Consider the following 25,125-nt stretch of genomic DNA (forward strand, 5'->3'; position numbering starts at 1 on the left):
TTATCACCACCTTCATCACCTTCATCACCACATTCATCACCTTCACCACCTTCATCACCTTCACCACCTTCATCACCTTCACCATCTTTATCACCACCTTCATCACCTTCATCACCACATTCATCACCTTCACCACCTTCATCACCTTCACCACCTTCATCACCTTCACCACCTTCACCACCTTCTTCACCTTCACCACCTTCATCACCTTCACCACCTTCATCACCTTCATCACCACCTTCTTCACCTTCACCACCTTCACCACCTTCATCACCTTCACCACCTTCATCACCTTCATCACCACCTTCTTCACCTTCACCACCTTCACCACCTTCATCACCTTCACCACCTTCATCACCTTCATCACCACCTTCTTCACATTCACCACCTTCATCACCTTCACCACCTTCATCACTACATTCACCACCTTCATCACCTTCATCACCACCCTCACCACCCTCACCACCTTCTTCACCTTCACCATCTTCATCACTACATTCACCACCTTCACCACCTTCACCACCTTCATCACTACATTCTCCACATTCATCACCTTCATCACCACCTTCACCTTCACCACCTTCATCACTACATTCACCACCTTCATCACCTTCATCACTACATTCACCACCTTCATCACCATCTTCACCACCTTCATCACCACATATCACAACAAATTGTCTCAAATGTTAAATTCCAACACTTTTCCTGAGCAGAGCGTTCTACAGTTTCCTGTTTTAATGTCTAAATCAGAAGGAAGGACTGGGCTGATTGACCCCTCCCCCCTCCCCTCCCCTCCCTGAAAAACAAAGACAAGGAGGAGAAGAATCAGAAATAAAGGGAAGGAGTGGTGAAGTCAAGGATGTCCATCTGTTTCTGTCGTTGTCTCGTGGAGGACGATGAGCGTGATTCACTTTGGTCCTGAGCTACAACGCAGACGTCCTCGTGCAGACCTGCTGCAACGACGGCACGACACAGAGGAAAACAGAAGAATGATGAGGTGCAGGACGTTTTTGGATCTTTACAGCTCAGTCTCATCACTGCTTCTATTTTTATAACTCTATATAACCTTTAAGTTGATGTATTTCTGTATAATAATGTGCAATTTATGAATCTCTGCCAAACAATAAAAGTAAAAATACACTGTGTTTCCTCAATCAGTCCTGATGTTAACATATGAAGGTGAAACTTAAAGGGATCGTTCTGTACTTTGGAAAAACAGCAGGAACGCCACTGAACTAAATACTCACCGAGTAGAATATTCTATTTTAGGAATGTGTTCATTTTAGGAATACTTCATCTCACTTTTCCAACAGGAAACTGAAGTTTGTAAACCGCTCGCTCTCCCACACCAAACCAGGAGCTGCTGGTCTACTGCTGCCTCGTGTGGTCACTTTGTGTCACTGAGTTACTGTAAGTCTAAATTAAGTATTTCAAATGCTGAAATCACAAACGTAACATATTTGAACTTAGTGATGTAGGCAGCAGTGGATCAACAACTCCTGTGTGTGATGGGCTTTGGTGTGGGAGAGTGAGTGGTTTACAAACCTCCCTCACTATTCCTTTAAATCCACATTTTGAATTGGAATTTTTTTGCATAATAAACAGATATTAACAACAATCAGAGACAAACAATGTCTATATTTTACTATATGAATATATATATGTATATACACTCTCACTGTTGTTAGACTGTATTATTTTCTTTGACATGATTATTATAATTTTTATTGTTATTATTATTAATGTCATTATTATTATTATCGTTACTACTACTACTACTACTAATAATAGTAACAATAGTAAAAAGCCTTATTATAGCAGCGAGAGATTATAAAAAAAAACATTACAGGCACTGTGGCACATGTTCAATGTAATTACATATTTATTTATGTCAACATGTTAAGAACAAAGTGTCATGAGTGAGTAAAGTGTGCATAAACATACGTGTTCATTATGTAGCCTAATGTAAATCTACACAATACTAAATATTCAGCTTAAGTGTACTGACTGTGACATTAGTTATGTGCTGGTCATCACGTCATATCAGTGATTAGCTAGCGTGGAGCTTGTTAAGCAGGTGTGCAGTCGGCTTCTTTATGAAAGTTAAAGCTTGACAACTGAGGCTTAGGGGGCAAACAATACACTGGCCTGGATTCATTCATGTGTTACCTGGCTGGTGGGACAGGGCCGGGAGCAGGTGTGTGCGGGCCACAGATGTGCACTGCTGCTGCAGGTGCCTCCGTTTGTGCGCTCTCTGCGCGTTCACGTTGACAAAGGAAGAGAGGTGTGTGCGGCGGAGGAGGAGCGGTGGCATATTAATTATCACACGGTTTTAATCGTGGAGAATTTATAGATGATCATGTCAGCATGGGCCACATACACTGTTTGAAATAACAACCAACTTTCAAAAGGGCACTTGCTTGGTACAGAGGGCAACGGCAGGTGCTATAGCACCACCTAGTGTCTACCTGTGCACGCCACTGGTACTAACAATATATATCTGTGCTGTTGCTCGGCTGAAAACGTGACGAGTGGGTGAAGTTTTCACCAGAGTTTGATTTTGTGCTTCTAAAGTGAATGATTTACACTCATCACTCACTGTCTGCTGTTTGGAGGAGTGAAGTGAATCTGATCCTGAATCCTGTCAAACAGCCAGAATAATACTATTATTACTATTATTATTATTATTACTATTATTACTGCTGCTGCAGGACGAGGACTTCGACTGAGGCGAGTCCACTGCTTAAAGCCCAAAGCTGGTGTTTTGCTGCCCTCTACAGGCTACATGAAGGAATGTGGAAGACCATTTTAACCTCTGTCCTTTTTCCAGGATCACTGTCTGCACTCTGTCAGCCTTATTTAACACATGTACCAGATAAAGCTTGGACAATATGGGGGGGGGGGAATAATAATAATTATTATTTATCACAGACTGTACAAAGTGAAAACTGTGAAAAATGGCCAGGAAAAGAACAAAATACAAAATAAAAATCTCAATTATTTTTGTCCGATGTCGACGGGGAATGAGTGAGGGAGCGCAAAGAACGAGTGTATTCTCAAACCATAAAATACAATATTTTTGAATCATTAAATCGATGTTTTATTTGCTTCTGTATATAAATATTGACACAGATCTAATTCCATACATACAGAATTAGCAGGTGATCTATCTCAGATGTTACATACTAGAGCTTTAATTCTATACTTCATGTTCTTTTCCCTCTTTTTTAATTCCCAGTGTTGAATTTTTCCCCTCTGCAGCATCAGTAGACAGAGCCAGCCTCCAAACACACGACATTCTTCCTGATTCTCCCTCTCTCTCTCTCTCTCCCTCTCTCCCTCCCTCCCTCTCTCTCTGTGTGTGTGTATGCATGTGTGTGTGTGTGTGTGTGTGTGGGTTTTTTCTATTTTTTCCTCAGGTTGTGAAGCAGGATTACGCTCACGAGCAGCACATACACCGAACCTCAAGCACCGTCCGCGCCGCCTGAGTTCCGTGCAGCAGTAGCAGAAGCAGCGGCGGCAGCAGCAGAGGCTGAGGGTTCGATTCCTGTCTGTCTGCGGAGGAGAAAACAGGTAGAAACTTGGGGGGAGGCGGTGGGAGAGGGAAGGAAGAGGGGGGGGGGGGGGGGGGGGTGTTGTTCGTTTTTCATGCCTGGGCGCTGATCCAGAGAGACGGGGTTCGCTTGATATTTCACGTCTAATGTGATTACACAGCGTAAAGGAGGCGGGCGGGGCTTGTTATTAAGACGTTATTACGGCGCCTTCTGTTGTAGCAAGCTAACGCTGCGCCGCTAACGAACATCACCCTCCTCCTCCTCCTCCTCCTCCTTCTTCTCTGTGACGTAACAAGCACTGATAAACACGTAAATACACATTTTAGTGTTCAGTAATGTCGTCACGACGTGTTTATTTGCTGTGAAAATGCGATTCGAGCGCAGTTTAGCGCGTGTTAACGTAGCTGCGTAGCTGTACACTTAGGTTAGCTTACAGTTCGGCCCTGGCTGAGTGGCTCGCGCGGTGTTGCCGCTGCTCACGCGCCGCGCGCGGACGTGCACCGCACGCGCACCACACATTAATATACATATATGTATGCCCCTCCTCCTCGTCCGCGCGGACACAGGAGCGTTGATTAGTTCGGACACGGAAGCGTTAGCTGGCGCGAGGCCGCAGTACATGAACCTCCCCACACACACACACACACACACACACGCGAGTGAACGGTAGTCTTTGTCAAAAACGACCTTTACTCACTAGTTCACCGACAGTATGTTTGTTTTCACTCATAATACAACATGTTTAAGTTGATTTAAACACGTCTAAACTATTTAACATGGTTTAACCCAGACTAACCTGGTTTACATTCAAATTTGAAGCCAAATTTAACTGAATTTTCCCAGAATTCAGAGGGAAATGTACGCTTCTGTGTGTGTGTTTACGTCCTCTGATGTTAAACAAATATTTCAATAAGATAAGCAGAGGGTGTTCAGGTCACTTAGAGGAAGTATATGAAAAAAAAACAGGGATTAGCTCAGTCGTTCCCAAAGACTGGGTCGGGACCCACAGGTGGGTCGCCGGGGATTTGTTTCATGTCCCCAAACAAACAAATTGCAGGAATTTCCCAGCATTTATTAAACCTTTACATGTGTTTATGTTTTTAAATATTATATGAATATAATAAAATATATAAATATTAAAACATATTTTGGAAGTAGTTGTAATTTGCAACATTATGCACAAATTGTATATAAAGTTTGAGATTAGCTAGATTAGATTAGCTCATATTGACCATAATGGTCAAAATCACATAATTGGATATCGGACAAAGAACATTTTTACGATGAATCAATTATTAACTGAATACTAAAGTAATTAGTCAACTATTATGTTAATACATTTTGATCGGTTTTGTTGTTTCTGTGATTTTTCAGCTTCTTAAATGTGAATATTTCCTGGTTTCTTTGCTCCTTATATCAAAGAAACGATTAAAACTGAATTATTTATCAATTTTGAAAATAAATAATGGTTGATTTGTCCAGTTTGAGTGGAACTACTTTGTTTTACAGTGTGTGTTGTGGATGATTCAGGGTCATTCGGTGTGTTGTAGTGTGCTGGAAAAATCAACACCCACAATCTACAGTATCTGTGTGTGCGTGTGTTATTGTGTGCAGCTGTTTGTGTGTCTCACTCCTTTTCTTTTTTAATCCCTGTGAGTCCAGAGGAAAATGTCCGCCAGAGGAGGAAAGAAGAAGGCCACTAAGCTGTCCCGCTCGTCCCGGGCAGGCGTCATCTTTCCTGTGGGGAGGATGATGAGGTACCTGAGAACAGGCACGCACAAATACCGCATCGGCATGGGGGCGCCGGTCTACATGGCAGCTGTCATTGAGTACCTGGCAGGTAAGGTACCGGGAAGAGGGAAATATGTCTCCCACACCAAAGTCCATTAAGGAAACTGGCATTTTTACATCAAAGCACACATGTTGATCCACTGCTGCCTCCATCACTAAGTTCAAATGTCTTATTTATTAAAATTCTGTCTTCAAAATCACTGATTTTCTCTATGGGGTTTGGTGTGGGAGAGTTTTCATTCAAAATAAAGGCTTTTTAAGTCGCACGCTAACCCTAACCCAGATAATAAGACGAAGAGTAAAGCGCTTACATATATACAGTATCTTTATATATCAACGCTTCATTGAATCCAGACAGACAACAACGGCTGAACATGTCAACAATTACGATCAACTCTTTCTTCAGTGAGACAATCTGTAAAATGACAGATACATTTAAAAAACAAACAAACTCAGATCTGTTCAAACAGCGGGGAACTACGGAGCCCTGGAGGTTAGGGTACTAAGTAGCACGTGCACTTTAGTAAAGCGCGCATGCAAGATCGTAAAGCGCACGTGCAACTTATTATCTGGTTTTAGTAAAGCACACGTACACTTTAGTAAAAAGCACATGTGAGATAGTAAAGCGCACGTACAACTTATTATCTGGCTTTAGTAAAGCGCTCGTACACTTTAGTAAAGCACTCGTGAACTTTAGTAAAGCGCGTGTGCGAGATAGTAAAGTGCATGTGTGACTTATTTTCTTTTGCATGTGAGTTATAAAGCGTGTGCGACTTATTATCTCGTTAGATCGCTTTAAAAAGTCCGTCTATGTCACCTCCAGGGCTGCGTACTGTCTGAAGTTCAGATGAAGCAGTGAACATAATCTGGAGATACTATAGACTTAAGCTGACATATATTTTCATATTTGTTAAATAGTTTATCTCTTCTGGCAGCCATGTTGTCAGTTAGACTGAATGTCCAGGTTCCAGGCTGGTTTCAGGGAAATGTCAGCTCATCGTGGCCTATCCCTGTAACATTAAAAGAAGAATACGAAGGGTTTAAAGCTGTCAGACTTCCTCACTTTCATATCTGATGGTTTCTACACTGTGTTTTTGTTTTCTTTCCTCGAAGCTGAGATCTTGGAGTTGGCGGGAAACGCAGCTCGGGACAACAAGAAAGGCCGAATAACTCCCCGGCACATCAAACTAGCTGTGGCTAACGACGAGGAGCTCAACCAGGTAAAACAGCCGATCGTCTGTGGAGGCGGCGACTCATGTTGTCGTCAGAACTCTCTCACTCATCACTTGAAATGTGTCGTCCGGCAGCTTCTGCGGGGCGTGACCATCTCAAATGGCGGTGTTCTGCCCCGCATCCACCCGGAGCTGCTCTCAAAGAAGCGGGGAGGACGCGTGAAGGTGGACAGCCAGTCGTCCGTCCCCGAGAAGCAGGAGGAGGTCTCAAAGCGTAAGAAGCCCGTCAAAACCTTCAAGAAGGTCAAAGGCAAACGAGGACGAAAGCCAAAGGTCAGTCTGTACGGGAGGGACATGGAGGACCATTAAAGAGACAGTTTACAAACGAGGCAGGCAGTGAAGACATGTCTTTGACAACCGTTACTAATAAGAAACTGAAGTTTGATTGTCTTCGTATTATCCCAACCCACAGGAGACAGAAAGACTACAGAACGTCCGGTGGTTTTATTTCATGTTGAGCTACAGTCAGTCGTCCTCTAACATCCATGTCACAGACATCACAGACATCACAGACTTCACAGTCGTCACAGACGTCACGCACTTCACAGACTTCACAGACATCACAGACTTTACAGACATCACAGACTTCACAGACATCACAGATTTCACAGACATCACAGACGTCACAGACTTCACAGACGTCACAGACGTCAAAGACGTCACAGACTTCACAGACGTCACAGACATCACAGACTTCACAGATTTCACAGACATCACAGACGTCTAAAAAAGTCTAATGCAAAGTTTGACAGCAACAGTTTTCATATCACAGCTCGACTACAAACATCATATAAAATGCTAAGCTAACTCGTCTTCGTTTTGTTGCTCCGTCTCTTTTGAGTACATGATCATATCATAATTGACATATTTCAGTGTTTTGGTCTAATAATCATTGATTGGTTTTATAACTGCAGGCGCACTCGCCCACAACAACGGCAGTGATCTATCTGTGTCTCAGCCGCGAAGCTGACCTACTGCGTTCAGTGTCTCTGTGTCTCTGTGTGAGGACATGAGACAAATCATCTGAATATTCCTCAACAGTTGATGTCAACGTATCCCCCCCCCCCACTCGATTTTGAGTTGAAATTTCAGGGCTTCAGTCGACCATGAATTTCTCTCCTTAGGCAGCGAGCTGAGAAGCTTAAAACTTGAATAATTGAAACTTTCATTTCTCTCTCTTCCATTCGACAAAGAGCACAGACAACGACAAAGACTCAGTACCAAACTCCACGGCTGAGGACGGTCCAGGAGACGGATTCACCATCCTCTCTGCAAAGAGTCTGTTCCTCGGACAAAAGGTGACGTACATTATGGATCATGTCAGTGTAAATAATATGAAATCTAAAATGGTACAGTACATGACGACCTGCTGACGCTGTGCATCCACAGCTTTCACTAACAGAGAGTGAAATCAGCAAGATCGGAACAATCAAGGTGGAGGGGATCATAAACCCGACCAATGCAGAGATGGACCTGAAAGACGGAGTCGGTGAGGACGCGTTTCACACACTGTGGACAGTTAGATCACACATGTCCTCACTCAGCGTTTCTGAAACGTATCTTCATGATGTTCAAACTCATCGCACAGGTTCTTTATATTAAAGCCATAAAATAACAACTGTATTCATGCATCCTAAACAGTTATTTAACCTTCATTTAAACAGGAATAATTAAAGTTAGGATACAACGATGAAAGCATACAACATACTCAATACCATGTAGAAAATATATACATTAAAATATACTAAAAGCAAGATTCTAGCATTCATCAAGTGTCTTATTGTGTTTTTCAGCATCATTTACAGTTGACAACAGACAAAATTTACTTTAGTTTGGCTCAATTTCACAATAAAAGTGTTTGTTTTGATACAGAATTTCATGTAATTTACAGTAAAAACGTTTATGATGCGAAATGAATCAAAAACAAAATCGTTTTCACACATTTTCCTTTTTTTTGGGTCATTATTGTTGGTTTCTATGCCGACGATCTACTGCTTTTTCACAATCACTTCAGAATGAAGGAACGTGTGCAGTGTTTTTCTTATATATACAGAATAGTGTGTTTAATCTCTTCTGGTTCTGGTTCTGTGTGTTCAGGGAACGCTCTGGAGAAGGCCGGAGGTCGGGAGTTCCTGGACGCAGTGAAAGAGCTGCGGAAAGCACAGGGACCTCTAGAGGTGGCGTCAGGTACTGACTTTCAAGTGTTTGTCTCACTGTTAGTCTATGAAATCAGGAACATATATATTCTCTGCTTTACTTCTTTGTGACACAGACATTTCTGCTCCTGCACCAAACCTCATCAGTAAAATCAGTGAGCGTTGTTGATCCACTGCTGCCTCCATCAGTAATTCCAAATGTGTTATTTAATGAATTTGGTGTTTGAAATAAGTAGTGACACAATGTGACCACACGGGGCAGCAGTAGACCAGCCACATCATTGATTTTCTCTATGGACTTTGGTGTGGGAGAGTGATTCATTTTTCTGTCATGAAAGTTAAAGATGAGGCCTCAGTGTGTGTGTGTGTGTGTGTGTGTGTGCAGTGGCGGTGAGTCAGGCCAGTGGGATGGCAGCTCGCTTCATCATCCACTGTAACGTCCCTCAGTGGGGTTCAGAGAAGTGTGAGGACCAGCTGGAGAAGACGGTGAAGAACTGTCTGTCAGCAGCAGAAGAGAAGAAGCTCAAGTCTGTCGCGTTCCCTTCACTTCCTGCTGGACGGTGAGCGACGCTCTCACACACACACACACACACACATACACACACACAGACTTCGACTTGACAGCGTCAGCTTAAGTCTGCGATGTTTTAAGAACGTGTTCACGTCTTTATCTCACTGTACGACAGGAAACTGAGGTTTGTGACACGTTGTAAAGACAAACCTTTACCTCCTGCACCAAACCTCACAGAGAAAACCAGTGATTTTATCACACACACACACACACACACACACACAGACTTCGACTTGACAGCGTCAGCTTAAGTCTGCGATGTCTTAAGAACGTGTTCACGTCTTTATCTCACTGTACGACAGGAAACTGAGGTTTGTGACACGTTGTAAAGACAAACCTTTACCTTCTGCACCAAACCTCACAGAGAAAACCAGTGATTTTATCACACACACACACACACACACACACACACACACACAGGAGATGTTGATCCACTGCTGCCTCCATCACTATGTTCAAATGTCTGATTTTGTCACTTCAGCCTTTGAAAATCTTAATTTAGATTTATTTAAGTGACACAAAGTGACCACACGAGGCAGCAGTGGATCAGCAGCTCCTGTGTCCCTTTGAGCTAAAATCACTGATTTTCTCTACGGGCTTTGGTGTGGGAGAGTGAGTGGTTTCCTGTCCCTTGAGTCTTTTGTACTTTAGTTTAAGTCTACGGTATCTTAACAGCAGGTTCACGTCTTTATCTCACTGTTAGACAAACAGGAAACGGAAGTTTGTAAACCACTCACTCTCCCACACCAAAGCCCACAGAAAACCAGTGATTTTAACATCACACACACACACGAGATGTCGATCCACTGCTGCCTCCATTCAAGTCCAAATGTGTAATTTAGTGTGGGGGTGGAGTGGCTCAGTGGTTAAGACCCTGTGTGCAAAGACTTCATGGTCGCAAGTTCAACTCCACCCCTGGCAGGTTGTACTCAATTCCCTTGTAAGTCGCTTTGGATTAAAGTGTCTGCTAAATGACATGTAATGACATGTAATGACATGTAATGACTTCAGTGTTTGAGATAAGTAGTTTGGGTTTATGTTAGTGACACAAAGTGACCACACGGGGCAGCAGTAGACCGCTCCTGTGTCCACATGAGGTCAAAATCAACGATGAGGTTTGGTGTTGTGGAAAAATGAGGCGTTTACAGACTTCGCCAGAGTCCTGCTACACTGAGAGTGAGCAGAATGCAGCGCCCCCTGTTGTCAGTGGAGATGATTGCTGTGACCTTGTCTCCCACAGGAACGGATTCCCAAAGCAAACGGCCGCGCAGCTCATCCTCAAGGCCATCTCCAACCACTTTGTGTCGTCCGCCAGCTCCTCCCTGAAAAACATTTACTTTGTTCTGTTTGACAGCGAGAGCATCGGGATCTACCTGCAGGAAATGGCCAAGCTGGACGCCAAGTGAGGACCCCCCCCCCCCCCCACGTGTGTGTGTGTGTGTGTGTGTGTGTGCGCGTGTGTGTGTGTGTGTGTGTAGTCGGCCATGTTTTTACTTTCTCAGTGTTGTTTGTTGTAGACACGACGACAGTAGGGTTTTTGGTTAAAGAGATAAAAATAATAATAATAATAATAAAGAAATAAAGAAAAACAAAGAAAAAAAAGCTGTTATTTGTGAGTGTCGTTGATGTTTATGTCCCGCTGTCCCTTCACCAGATGAATTCTTTATAGATTAGATCATTTGCTGTTTTCTCTGATGTTTTTACATTCCATGTACAAATATAACAGTTTTAGTTTTTCCTCTCTGGCTGCTGTAGTTTCTGATGCAGTTAGTTTACTAAGAAATAAAAAAAGAAAAAAGAAAGGAAAAAACTGTGGTTCTCATTTTTTTTGCTTTGAAATAAAGACCCAGATGTTTTTACACCACGTGTTTTTACAACGGCTTGTTTTTCTACCATTTCAATAATCTGAGACTGCAACAACCACCAGGGGGCAGGATTTTAATCATTTCCTCACTCAGATTACAATCAAATGTGATTCTATTTATATTTCTCACTGTTTCAGCCAATTTGTTTTTAGTTATTTACGTTGTAGTTTTTTTTTTTGGATAAATCACATTATTTAAATAATAATGACGGAGTAATCTGCCAATTTTGACTCAGAGATTATGTAAATGTGCTTTTATAAGTTTTTGGGGTACATTTCTGAAATTTTATCACCAGAATTAAATCAGAATATTTAAGTTATGATACAATATTATCATATTTAAATCACAGTATTAAATATTTAAATATGAATATTTATTTTCTCAGTTTTCTTGCGTAAAAAGTGAAGATGTATGCAGCTCAGTGTTTACAGACGACTTTAAATAAACAGAGAGATAAACTCCATAATGTGCATAATTACATTGACATTCTAGTGATTGTCACACATTTGAACTTTCACTCTTCTATAAAGGGTTTAAATGGGGTTGCTGTAGCGCCACCGTCAGGACCTGAGGAATAATATCAGCAAATATGACACTTAAAACTGGCGGAAGTGAAGTTTCCTCATAAAAAGAGTGAGACAAGAGCCTGCCGCTGCCACAAGAGGGCAGTAAAGTACACAATATACACCATAGAGATGTCCTCATTGACTGTCTTTATGTCACACTGTTGATAAATTAAATATGTTTATCTAAAGTTTACATTTACTCGACCACAAAATTCAAATATTAAAGTTGTGTATAATATTTAAACATTTAACTTTCATCTGTATCAGTTTAACGATGTCTCTGGTTGTGTGGAGAATGACGTTACAGTTAATTTCCAACAAGAACCTGACATTTGTGTCACTTTGTAAACCACTCACTCTCCCACACCAAAGTCCAGAGAGAAAATCAGTGATTTTAACATCACACACAGTGTGAGTGTTTTACAAACTTCAGTTTCTAGACAGAGAAAGTTGTTTTAATGGTGAAATAAAGATAAATCATTTCAAATTAAAATGGCACACAGACACACGGTAAATCAACGGGACGACAGTGGACGTGGAGACTCCGTGTCTCTCAGCAGAGAGCGATAAGACAGTGGTGTCGTCTCTCATCGGGGACATGGACGCGTGAGGTCACGCCCCCCCCCGCAGCCTCCTTTGATCGAGACATGTGTCCACAGCGGGGATAAAACTGTCGTTAACGACAACAGCTGCAGACACGAGCCCCTCCCTCCGTTCACATGGACTCTCCCTGTCTGCGGCGACTAAAGCCACAGTTTTTCTGAAGCCACTCGTGAACGTGAAGAAACACATCAGAGTATCAGTGTCCTGTCACAGTGACAGCTGGAGACGCCTCAACGCGTCTGAGGAACCATCAATTCTTCATCCTCATCCTCATCCTCAGCTTTAGCCACTAAAGGTCACGGTGAGGACCCTGATGTTATGTACCACACAGGTGTGTGAGTGGTGCTTTATGTACCACACAGGTGTGTGAGTCTGTTTTATGTACCACACAGGTGTGTGAATCTGCTTTATGTACCACACAGGTGTGTGAGTGGTGCTTTATGTACCACACAGGTGTGTGAGTGGTGCTTTATGTACCACACAGATGTGTTAGTCGTGGTTTATGTACCACACAGGTGTGTGAGTGGTGCTTTATGTACCACACAGGTGTGTGAGTGGTGCTTTATGTACCACACAGGTGTGTGAGTGGTGCTTTATGTACCACACAGATGTGTTAGTTGCGGTTTATGTACCACAAAGATGTGTGAGTGGTGCTTTATGTACCATACAGGTGTGTGAGTGGTGCTTTATGTACCACACAGGTGTGTGAGTCTGCTTTATGTACCACACAGGTGTGTGAGTCGTGGTTTATGTACCACACAGGTGTGTGAGTGGTGCTTTATGTACCACACAGGTGTGTGAGTGGTGCTTTATGTACCACACAGGTGTGTTAGTCGTGGTTTATGTACCACACAGGTGTGTGAGTGGTGCTTTATGTACCACACAGGTGTGTTAGTCGTGGTTTATGTACCACACAGGTGTGTGAGTGGTGCTTTATGTACCACACAGATGAGTTAGTCGTGCTTTATGTACCACACAGGTGTGTTAGTCGTGGTTTATGTACCACACAGGTGTGTGAGTGGTGCTTTATGTACCACACAGATGAGTTAGTCGTGATTTATGTACCACACAGGTGTGTGAGTGGTGCTTTATGTACCACACAGATGTGTTAGTCGTATCTTCACCAGAGGGCGCTGCTGTGCAGGGGAGGATTATAAGCCTGTCAAATATTCCTGCTGCTCTCTCATCTGAGCAAATATTCTCTGAAATGAATGAGCACAGACTTCTTTTGAAAAGTGCTGCTGAAGTGAAGCTCGAGTGGCAGCATTGGTGCCATGCCTAGGTCCGGGGGGGGTGGGGGGGGTTCTGTTGGCACAGCTGAATATGCCATGTTTGATCCTATAGATAAGCAGGAGCCACATAACTGGAGTTCTCTGAGCCACGACTCACACTAGACCTGATCTCCCTGATCCTCATCAGGTCCAGAGTCTGGTTCTTGTCTATCATAAGTCTACTGTTTTGTTGAAAGTTTCTTCTCATATATTTATATTTATGCAAATATTTTTTTAACCACTTAATCAAATACTTTTGTATTTCTCTTCCTCTTCTTTAGTGGTTTTGCTTATTCTTCTATTTCTATTTTTTGCATTTGCATTCTTGTGTGGTGCAGATCAATAAATAAAATGTAATCTGATCTAATCTAAACCATTCTGGGCTAATCTAATGGATTCTAATAATTGTATCATTTTAATCTAGATTCATTTAGATGTAGATCTAAATTGATTCCAGTATTGTTTAATCTAATACAATACAGTTTAGACTCATCAAATAATCTAATTTTAATCTTGTATTATCAAATATAATATAATGTAATCTAACAAGGACTAATCTAAACCTAATCTCATTTGAATATAGAATCATAAATGTGATGTTTGTTTGTATTTTGAATCTATAAAGAATTGATCCACATGTGAACAGCTGACACCAACAGTGACTCATCATAATCTGAGATTGGATCGCGTTCATTTCTCATGGAGGTGAAACACAACGCAGTTCTCATTAACGCCATTAGAGGGCAGTATTGCCTTGAGTGAGACAAGCGATGCAGACATTATGACACACAGGGACAGAACCCCGCCCTGCTTTTTAAACCCCGCCCCCTTTATCACACCTGGTCCTGATCACACCTTCAAGTCTTTGTCCAAGAGTGAGAGCAGAGAGTTTATCAGCTGTCGAAGGAAAAAAGGTACAGTCCAACAAAAACTGCTGAGTCACGTGTGTGTGAACAGCATAATGCTGAGTCAGAGTTTTCCGTGTGTGTGTGTGTGTGTGTGTGTGTGTCAGTTTCTCAATACTCAAGTATGCAAGTATGTATGTATTGTTCTGCTGTTTGAATGGTGGCTGGTGCCAAGTGCTGCAGCCTCATTAGCGCCACCTACAGTGTTGATAAATGAACATGAAATACTTTTAATAAATGCATATATATTGTTATTATTTTCACATTTTAAATATTTAACTTTTATTATATTTCTATCTATTATATTTAAATACATATACAATGACTGTGCGACTTTAATATAAATCTAAAATTCAAAGTTAAAATAAATAAAACATTAACAATATACAAACTTTCAAACTGTCAGGTCAAAACGATTCCATTAAAAACAAAATAACACGTCAACAACAAATCTATGGATCACACTGAGCATCTAATGACAGAGACGTCATGATGTCATCAGGACAGGCCGAGGTAACGCTGCTCTGTGCCGGGCACAGTGAGCGCCGAGCGTCCGCAGAGGCGGAGCTTATCACCTCCGACAAACGTCGCTGCCAGACTATCAATACGTCGTATCTTCATACACAAACCACATGTTTAAATTCTAAATGACTCATTTCTCGCCTCAAATGATGTTAAAACTTTGTTCCGGACACAGAAAAATATTTATTTCAGATTTCTATTTCTATTATCTGCTGCTATGCTCCGCCGAAATGTATTCTGGGATACATGGCCATCGCAAGTACGCTTAAGTCACCTCCGATGCATACTTGGTAAAAATGGGCGGAGCGAGAACACTTCCGGGTTTGAGAACCGCTTATTATCTGATCAAAACCACTTATTATCTGATCAAAACCACTTATTATCTAACCAAAACCACTTATTATCTAATCAAAACCACTTATTATCTGATCAAAACCACTTATCATCTGATCAAACGCGTGCTTATTGTTGATAAATGTGATTTTTCTTCTCTGATAAAGGTTGAAATGAAACCGTGTCAGTGAAAATCAAACGTCTACTAAACCAAACCTTAAGAAAAGTGTCAGTGAAATCACTTTCATACATGTGAAAAAACAACAAACTCTAAAAGGAGAGAAGAACGAGTGAAAAGCGTGAAAGAGGTGAAGTTTAAAGGCTTCAGTTCTCTGAACTGTCCCTTTAACAAACAAACAGTCTCTCACTCAAACTTTCACTGGGTGAAAATCAACTTTATCAGAATTGGCAATGTATGGATATGTGTGTGTGTGTGTGTGTGTGTGTGTGCGTGTGTGTGTGCGTGTGTGTGTGTGCGTGTGTGTGTGCGTGTGTGTGTGTTGGTATCAGGATCAGAGAAGGACAGTTTTCTTCCGTCTCAATCTAAAGTCACTCTGATGTTCTAGATCTTCTTCTTCAGCTGGAGAACAGAGTGTTTATCTGGTGACAGTTCATAGTATCCATATAAAATCCTCCATAAAATCCTCCATAATCCAGACAGCATGTCAGACTCAGAAACACCCACCATCCACCGTTTATTGTCTCTCACCTGGACGTCCCAGCTGTGAGTTCCTGGGTTCAGACCCTCAGAGCTCAGGACACTGCAGTAAAGATCAAACCTCTCTGGATTATCAGGAACCTTCTTTCTGGCTCCTGGTCTCACTCTGGTCAGATCTTCAGACAGGATGAGGTCTGGATGAGCAGTGTTTAAGTCCAGAACCACAGGACTGTAGGAGACCACGTCCTTCATCTTGTTCCAGATGTTGAAGGCCAGGTTGCCCAGGTGTTTGGCCTCGTCTATCAGAGCTCCAGCAGGGGGGTTAGTCTTCAGCTCTCTGCTCGTCTGTATCTGATAGAGCTTCTCTCTCTCTGCTCAGAGCCTCCATCTTCTCCTTCATCATGTGACTCTTCTGCTGCTCTTCCTCCCTCAGTGCAGCCATCCTGGTCTCCTCTTCCTCAAACTGCTCCTTCATCCGTGTCTCTGTGCGTCGGGCCTGAACTTTCATGTGTTCTGCTGTTTGATCAAACTTCACCTGAACTTCTTCCAGACTCTAAGTTCTTCTTGAAGGTCTCCAGAGTTTCCTGAAGTTGCTTCGTTGTTGTTGTGCAGCTTCATCGATGTGTTTTTCTGAATCTCTGCAGACACACACACACACACACTGACTGCTGATGAACCTCTGAAGACCTCTGACCTCACTCCTGTAAGAAGGTCTCACACGTGTTCTTTAAAACCAGGTTACATGGTGGTTCAGTCTTTGAAGACCTTCTCTTACAAACTGTCAAACTGTCTCTCACCATGTCTTCGCACAGTCTTTACAGAAGCTGTGGCTACAGGACAGAAGGACACCTCCTGTGCCCTCTCCCTGGAATGAGAGAGGGCACAGATCAGCCTGTGGGAACAGCCGTGGAATCCCAGGGAAAGTTCTGGTGAAGATCATGCTCAGTAGACTGGTTGAGCACATCTCAGAAGCTGTGCTTTCAGAAATCCAGTGTGGTTTACCGAAAACTAAAGGGTTCTCTTAAGGCTTTCTCTGGAGAAGAGCAGAGAACCGAGAACTCTGTAGACCCTCTACAGAGTTCTACAAATACCACCCACACTTCTCAGCGTCCTCCAACGGCGGCATGACGGGATGCTCGTTGAAGAACGCCAGTCTTTGAGCTGAAAGCTGGGGTGAAGCTGGGCTAATTCCCCCTAATTGTTCAGGTTCAGAACAAAGTTCTGCTTCTTTTTGTAACTGAAACACAGAAGTTAAAATAAGTGTGTGTGTGTGTGTGTGTGGGGGGGGGGGGGGGGGTTCTAAGACAGACAGGAAATTACATGCAGGACGGATGGAGCTGGAGCAGCTAACTGAAGGACAGAAAAGCTGAGCCTGTGCTGCAGAGGCTTTACTGCAGGAATGTTAAGCCTCCTAATGTATGAGAGTCTGAGGAAGAGCAGGACCACAGGAGGAGGACGAGGACGAGGACGAGGAAGCAGAGACAGATAAGATGGTCAGAGTTTAGACAAGGAAATAAAGACGTAAGGCGAGGAGATGGAAAAGGTGTGGTTGTATGAGTCACATGCACCTTCAGTGAAAAACAGCTGTAAGATAAAGTCTACGATATCTATGTCACATGTAAGCATCTTTATCTCACTGTGAGACAGACCATTACGACAGGAAACTGACGTTTGTAAACCACTCACTCTCCCACACCAAAGCCCACAGAGAAAATCAGTGATTTTAATGTCACACACACAGGAGTTGTTGATCCACTGCTGCCTCCATCACCAAGTTCAAATGTCTTATTTTGTCACTTCGGCATTTAAAAATCTTAATTTATATTTATTTAAGTGACACAAAGTAATATAATATAATATATGTAAGTAGACCTCCATAACTAACATATATATGTGACCATGAAAACAAGTTAATATATGTAAGTAGACCTCCATAACTCACATATATATGTGACCATGAAAACAAGTTAATATATGTAAGTAGACCTCCATAACTAACATATACGTGACCATGAAAACAAGTTAATATATGTAAGTAGACCTCCATAACTCACATATATATGTGACCATGAAAACAAGTTAATATATGTAAGTAGACCTCCATAATTAACATATATGTGACCACGAAAACAAGTTAATATATGTAAGTAGACCTCCATAACTAACATATATGTGACCATGAAAACAAGTTAATATATGTAAGTAGACCTCCATAACTAACATATATGTGACCATGAAAACAAGTAAATATATGTAAGTAGACCTCCATAACTAACATATATGTGACCATGAAAACAAGTTAATATATGTAAGTAGACCTCCATAACTAACATATGTGACCATGAAAACAAGTTAATATATGTAAGTAGACCTCCATAACTAACATATATGTGACCATGAAAACAAGTTAATATATGTAAGTAGACCTCCATAACTAACATATATGTGACCATGAAAACAAGTTAATATATGTAAGTAGACCTCCATAACTAACATATATGTGACCATGAAAACAAGTTAATATATGTAAGTAGACCTCCATAACTAACATATATGTGACCACGAAAACAAGTTAATATATGTAAGTAGACCTCCATAACTAACATATACGTGACCATGAAAACAAGTTAATATATGTAAGTAAACCTCCATAACTAACATATATATGTGACCATGAAAACAAGTTAATATATGTAAGTAGACCTCCATAACTAACATATATATGTGACCATGAAAACAAGTTAATATATGTAAGTAGACCTCCATAACTAACATATATATGACCATGAAAACAAGTTAATATATGTAAGTAGACCTCCATAACTAACATATATGTGACCGTGAAAACAAGTGAATATATGTAAGTAGACCTCCATAACTAACATATACGTGACCGTGAAAACAAGTTAATATATGTAAGTAGACCTCCATAACTAACATATATATGTGACCATGAAAACAAGTTAATATATGTAAGTAGACCTCCATAACTGACATATATGTGACCATGAAAACAAGTTAATATATGTAAGTAGACCTCCATAACTGACATATATGTGACCGTGAAAACAAGTTAATATATGTAAGTAGACCTCCATAACTAACATATATGTGACCATGAAAACAAGTTAATATATGTAAGTAGACCTCCATAACTAACATATACGTGACCGTGAAAACAAGTTAATATATGTAAGTAGACCTCCATAACTAACATATACGTGACTGTGAAAACAAGTTAATATATGTAAGTAGACCTCCATAACTAACATATATGTGACCATGAAAACAAGTAAATATATGTAAGTAGACCTCCATAACTAACATATATGTGACCATGAAAACAAGTTAATATATGTAAGTAGACCTCCATAACTAACATATATGTGACCATGAAAACAAGTTAATATATGTAAGTAGACCTCCATAACTAACATATATATGTGACCATGAAAACAAGTTAATATATGTAAGTAGACCTCCATAACTAACATATATGTGACCATGAAAACAAGTTAATATATGTAAGTAGACCTCCATAACTAACATATACGTGACCGTGAAAACAAGTTAATATATGTAAGTAGACCTCCATAACTAACATATATATGTGACCATGAAAACAAGTTAATATATGTAAGTAGACCTCCATAACTAACATATATGTGACCATGAAAACAAGTTAATATATGTAAGTAGACCTCCATAACTAACATATATATGTGACCGTGAAAACAAGTTAATATATGTAAGTAGACCTCCATAACTAACATATATATGTGACCATGAAAACAAGTTAATATATGTAAGTAGACCTCCATAACTAACATATATGTGACCATGAAAACAAGTTAATATATGTAAGTAGACCTCCATAACTAACATATATGTGACCATGAAAACAAGTTAATATATGTAAGTAGACCTCCATAACTAACATATATATGTGACCATGAAAACAAGTTAATATATGTAAGTAGACCTCCATAACTAACATATATATGTGACCATGAAAACAAGTTAATATATGTAAGTAGACCTCCATAACTAACATATATGTGACCATGAAAACAAGTTAATATATGTAAGTAGACCTCCATAACTAACATATATATGTGACCATGAAAACAAGTTAATATATGTAAGTAGACCTCCATAACTAACATATATGTGACCATGAAAACAAGTTAATATATGTAAGTAGACCTCCATAACTAACATATATGTGACCATGAAAACAAGTTAATATATGTAAGTAGACCTCCATAACTAACATATATGTGACCATGAAAACAAGTTAATATATGTAAGTAGACCTCCATAACTCACATATATATGTGACCGTGAAAACAAGTTAATATATGTAAGTAGACCTCCATAACTAACATATACGTGACCATGAAAACAAGTTAATATATGTAAGTAGACCTCCATAACTAACATATATGTGACCATGAAAACAAGTTAATATATGTAAGTAGACCTCCATAACTAACATATATGTGACCGTGAAAACAAGTTAATATATGTAAGTAGACCTCCATAACTGACATATATGTGACCGTGAAAACAAGTTAATATATGTAAGTAGACCTCCATAACTGACATATATGTGACCATGAAAACAAGTTAATATATGTAAGTAGACCTCCATAACTAACATATATATGTGACCATGAAAACAAGTTAATATATGTAAGTAGACCTCCATAACTAACATATATGTGACCATGAAAACAAGTTAATATATGTAAGTAGACCTCCATAACTAACATATATGTGACCATTAAAACAAGTTAATATATGTAAGTAGACCTCCATAACTAACATATATATGTGACCGTGAAAACAAGTTAATATATGTAAGTAGACCTCCATAACTAACATATATGTGACCATGAAAACAAGTTAATATATGTAAGTAGACCTCCATAACTAACATATATGTGACCATGAAAACAAGTTAATATATGTAAGTAGACCTCCATAACTAACATATATGTGACCATGAAAACAAGTTAATATATGTAAGTAGACCTCCATAACTAACATATATGTGACCATGAAAACAAGTAAATATATGTAAGTAGACCTCCATAACTAACATATATGTGACCATGAAAACAAGTTAATATATGTAAGTAGACCTCCATAACTCACATATATATGTGACCGTGAAAACAAGTTAATATATGTAAGTAGACCTCCATAACTAACATATACGTGACCATGAAAACAAGTTAATATATGTAAGTAGACCTCCATAACTAACATATATGTGACCATGAAAACAAGTTAATATATGTAAGTAGACCTCCATAACTAACATATATGTGACCGTGAAAACAAGTTAATATATGTAAGTAGACCTCCATAACTGACATATATGTGACCGTGAAAACAAGTTAATATATGTAAGTAGACCTCCATAACTAACATATATATGTGACCATGAAAACAAGTTAATATATGTAAGTAGACCTCCATAACTAACATATATGTGACCATGAAAACAAGTTAATATATGTAAGTAGACCTCCATAACTAACATATATGTGACCATGAAAACAAGTTAATATATGTAAGTAGACCTCCATAACTAACATATATGTGACCATGAAAACAAGTTAATATATGTAAGTAGACCTCCATAACTAACATATATGTGACCATGAAAACAAGTTAATATATGTAAGTAGACCTCCATAACTAACATATATGTGACCATGAAAACAAGTTAATATATGTAAGTAGACCTCCATAACTAACATATATGTGACCATGAAAACAAGTTAATATATGTAAGTAGACCTCCATAACTAACATATATGTGACCATGAAAACAAGTTAATATATGTAAGTAGACCTCCATAACTCACATATATATGTGACCGTGAAAACAAGTTAATATATGTAAGTAGACCTCCATAACTAACATATACGTGACCATGAAAACAAGTTAATATATGTAAGTAGACCTCCATAACTAACATATATGTGACCATGAAAACAAGTTAATATATGTAAGTAGACCTCCATAACTAACATATATGTGACCGTGAAAACAAGTTAATATATGTAAGTAGACCTCCATAACTGACATATATGTGACCGTGAAAACAAGTTAATATATGTAAGTAGACCTCCATAACTAACATATATGTGACCATGAAAACAAGTTAATATATGTAAGTAGACCTCCATAACTAACATATATGTGACCGTGAAAACAAGTTAATATATGTAAGTAGACCTCCATAACTGACATATATGTGACCGTGAAAACAAGTTAATATATGTAAGTAGACCTCCATAACTGACATATATGTGACCATGAAAACAAGTTAATATATGTAAGTAGACCTCCATAACTAACATATATATGTGACCATGAAAACAAGTTAATATATGTAAGTAGACCTCCATAACTAACATATATGTGACCATGAAAACAAGTTAATATATGTAAGTAGACCTCCATAACTAACATATATGTGACCATTAAAACAAGTTAATATATGTAAGTAGACCTCCATAACTAACATATATATGTGACCGTGAAAACAAGTTAATATATGTAAGTAGACCTCCATAACTAACATATATGTGACCATGAAAACAAGTTAATATATGTAAGTAGACCTCCATAACTAACATATATGTGACCATGAAAACAAGTTAATATATGTAAGTAGACCTCCATAACTAACATATATGTGACCATGAAAACAAGTTAATATATGTAAGTAGACCTCCATAACTAACATATATGTGACCATGAAAACAAGTAAATATATGTAAGTAGACCTCCATAACTAACATATATGTGACCATGAAAACAAGTTAATATATGTAAGTAGACCTCCATAACTCACATATATATGTGACCGTGAAAACAAGTTAATATATGTAAGTAGACCTCCATAACTAACATATACGTGACCATGAAAACAAGTTAATATATGTAAGTAGACCTCCATAACTAACATATATGTGACCATGAAAACAAGTTAATATATGTAAGTAGACCTCCATAACTAACATATACGTGACCATGAAAACAAGTTAATATATGTAAGTAGACCTCCATAACTGACATATATGTGACCGTGAAAACAAGTTAATATATGTAAGTAGACCTCCATAACTAACATATATATGTGACCATGAAAACAAGTTAATATATGTAAGTAGACCTCCATAACTAACATATATGTGACCATGAAAACAAGTTAATATATGTAAGTAGACCTCCATAACTAACATATATGTGACCATGAAAACAAGTTAATATATGTAAGTAGACCTCCATAACTAACATATATGTGACCATGAAAACAAGTTAATATATGTAAGTAGACCTCCATAACTAACATATATATGTGACCGTGAAAACAAGTTAATATATGTAAGTAGACCTCCATAACTAACATATATGTGACCATGAAAACAAGTTAATATATGTAAGTAGACCTCCATAACTAACATATATATGTGACCATGAAAACAAGTTAATATATGTAAGTAGACCTCCATGACTAACATATATGTGACCATGAAAACAAGTTAATATATGTAAGTAGACCTCCATAACTAACATATATGTGACCATGAAAACAAGTAAATATATGTAAGTAGACCTCCATAACTAACATATATGTGACCATGAAAACAAGTTAATATATGTAAGTAGACCTCCATAACTAACATATATGTGTGATACGATCATTCATGTCACCTTTAATTGAGTCTTTTATTAAGTTGCTAAAAAAACTGTTTTTTCTCTCTATGAACTAAATCATTTTGGTGTATTAACGAAACAATAATAAATACTACTGTTTATTTTCATTATTTGCTTCAGAAGTGCCAAAAAAAGATGAATCTGTTTATCTTCTCATCACATCCTACAAACTTTTCCCCACGGCTAAATCCATGCTCTTAATGAACTCCTGAGGTTAATCCCACTTTAAATAGGTTGTGCAAACAGCTCAGGGAGAAAGAAAAGCATCACCATAAAAGTCATTTTGTTTAGTTAATAACTTTGAAAAGGTTGTATCAGACAGTTTTCTTTTTTTATAATCTCTACCACGAACAAACGCAGACACAGTTTCACCACTTCATTGGCGTGAAGCTGTTCACATGGTTCACGCCCTCTGAGACGGTGATAAATGTATTCACAGAGAGGAATAATGAAACACAGAGACCTTTAAATGAAATTCTAACCACAGATTAGCATTAATGAGTTTATCTGTGGTTAAAGTCATTTCACTTCACTTTAATGCTTCAACTACCACACACACATTGTTGGCAGTGGATTAAACTGAAACAACAAAAATAATCAGTTAGTTTTAAACATTCTGCTTAGTCATGCTAACGCTAATGCTAAGGGAGACAAAGACGGACTAATTTTAGCCACTTAAATCTATAAAAAATCTACGTCAGCTTATGTCTACGATGTCTTCAGAACACGTTCCCGTCTTTATGTCACTGTTACACAGGAAACTGAAGTTTTTTAAAGCCACTCACTCTTCCACACAGAAAATCAGTGATTTTAGCTCGCGGGGACACAGGAGCTGCTGGTATACTGCTGCCTCGTGTGGTCACTTTGTGTCACTTAAATAATTATAAATTAAGTTTTTCAAAGGCCGAAGTTACGGAAGCGCATTGCATTCATTTAAAAAAAAAAAAAAACTCTTTTCTGTTTTTCTGAGTCATTTTTTTTCTGAATTCTGGAGAACCTCTCGCGAGAACCTCCAACCTTCAAGTGACTCCCATATTTTCAGCAGTCTCCTGATCGTCTCTTGAGTCACCTCTTGTATCCATGGAGACATATCTGTCCAACTGATGGTGGACAAACAAAGATCTGAACAACCGCTAAGTCCTCAGGTGCCTGCGTAAAGTCGACAAACTCATGGTGACTTAAGGACAGGACTATCTCCCAGAGTCTTAAACCCAGATCAAAGTAAAACTTGATTGAACTAAACAAGCTGTCCATTTTGTTATAAATCAAACTCTCAATAAAGGAATGAATGTGTTTATTGTTTCAAATGCTCTCTAAACGCAGACAAAAATATTCAGTAAATCAGAAAGAAATT

General features: G+C 39.1%; 1 protein-coding gene and 1 pseudogene across 1 annotated transcript; one reads left to right on the plus strand and one right to left on the minus strand.

The window, feature by feature from the left end:
• Positions 1 to 3,347: 3,347 nt before the first annotated feature.
• On the plus strand, positions 3,348 to 11,171 carry LOC131474371 (core histone macro-H2A.2). The gene is made up of 9 exons (XM_058652189.1): positions 3,348 to 3,576; positions 5,220 to 5,397; positions 6,462 to 6,568; positions 6,656 to 6,853; positions 7,774 to 7,878; positions 7,970 to 8,069; positions 8,678 to 8,767; positions 9,122 to 9,296; positions 10,548 to 11,171. Exons 2-9 carry the CDS (start codon positions 5,226 to 5,228, stop codon positions 10,711 to 10,713), a joined length of 1,113 nt encoding a protein of 370 aa, XP_058508172.1. The 5' UTR covers positions 3,348 to 3,576; positions 5,220 to 5,225; the 3' UTR covers positions 10,714 to 11,171.
• A 1,400-nt stretch (positions 11,172 to 12,571) lies between these two features.
• Positions 12,572 to 17,156, minus strand: LOC131474353 (nuclear factor 7, ovary-like; annotated as a pseudogene).
• Between the last annotated feature and the right edge of the window lie 7,969 nt (positions 17,157 to 25,125).

Source organism: Solea solea, chromosome 15 (assembly GCF_958295425.1).
Source record: "Solea solea chromosome 15, fSolSol10.1, whole genome shotgun sequence".
NCBI classification, from domain to species: Eukaryota; Metazoa; Chordata; class Actinopteri; order Pleuronectiformes; family Soleidae; genus Solea; species Solea solea.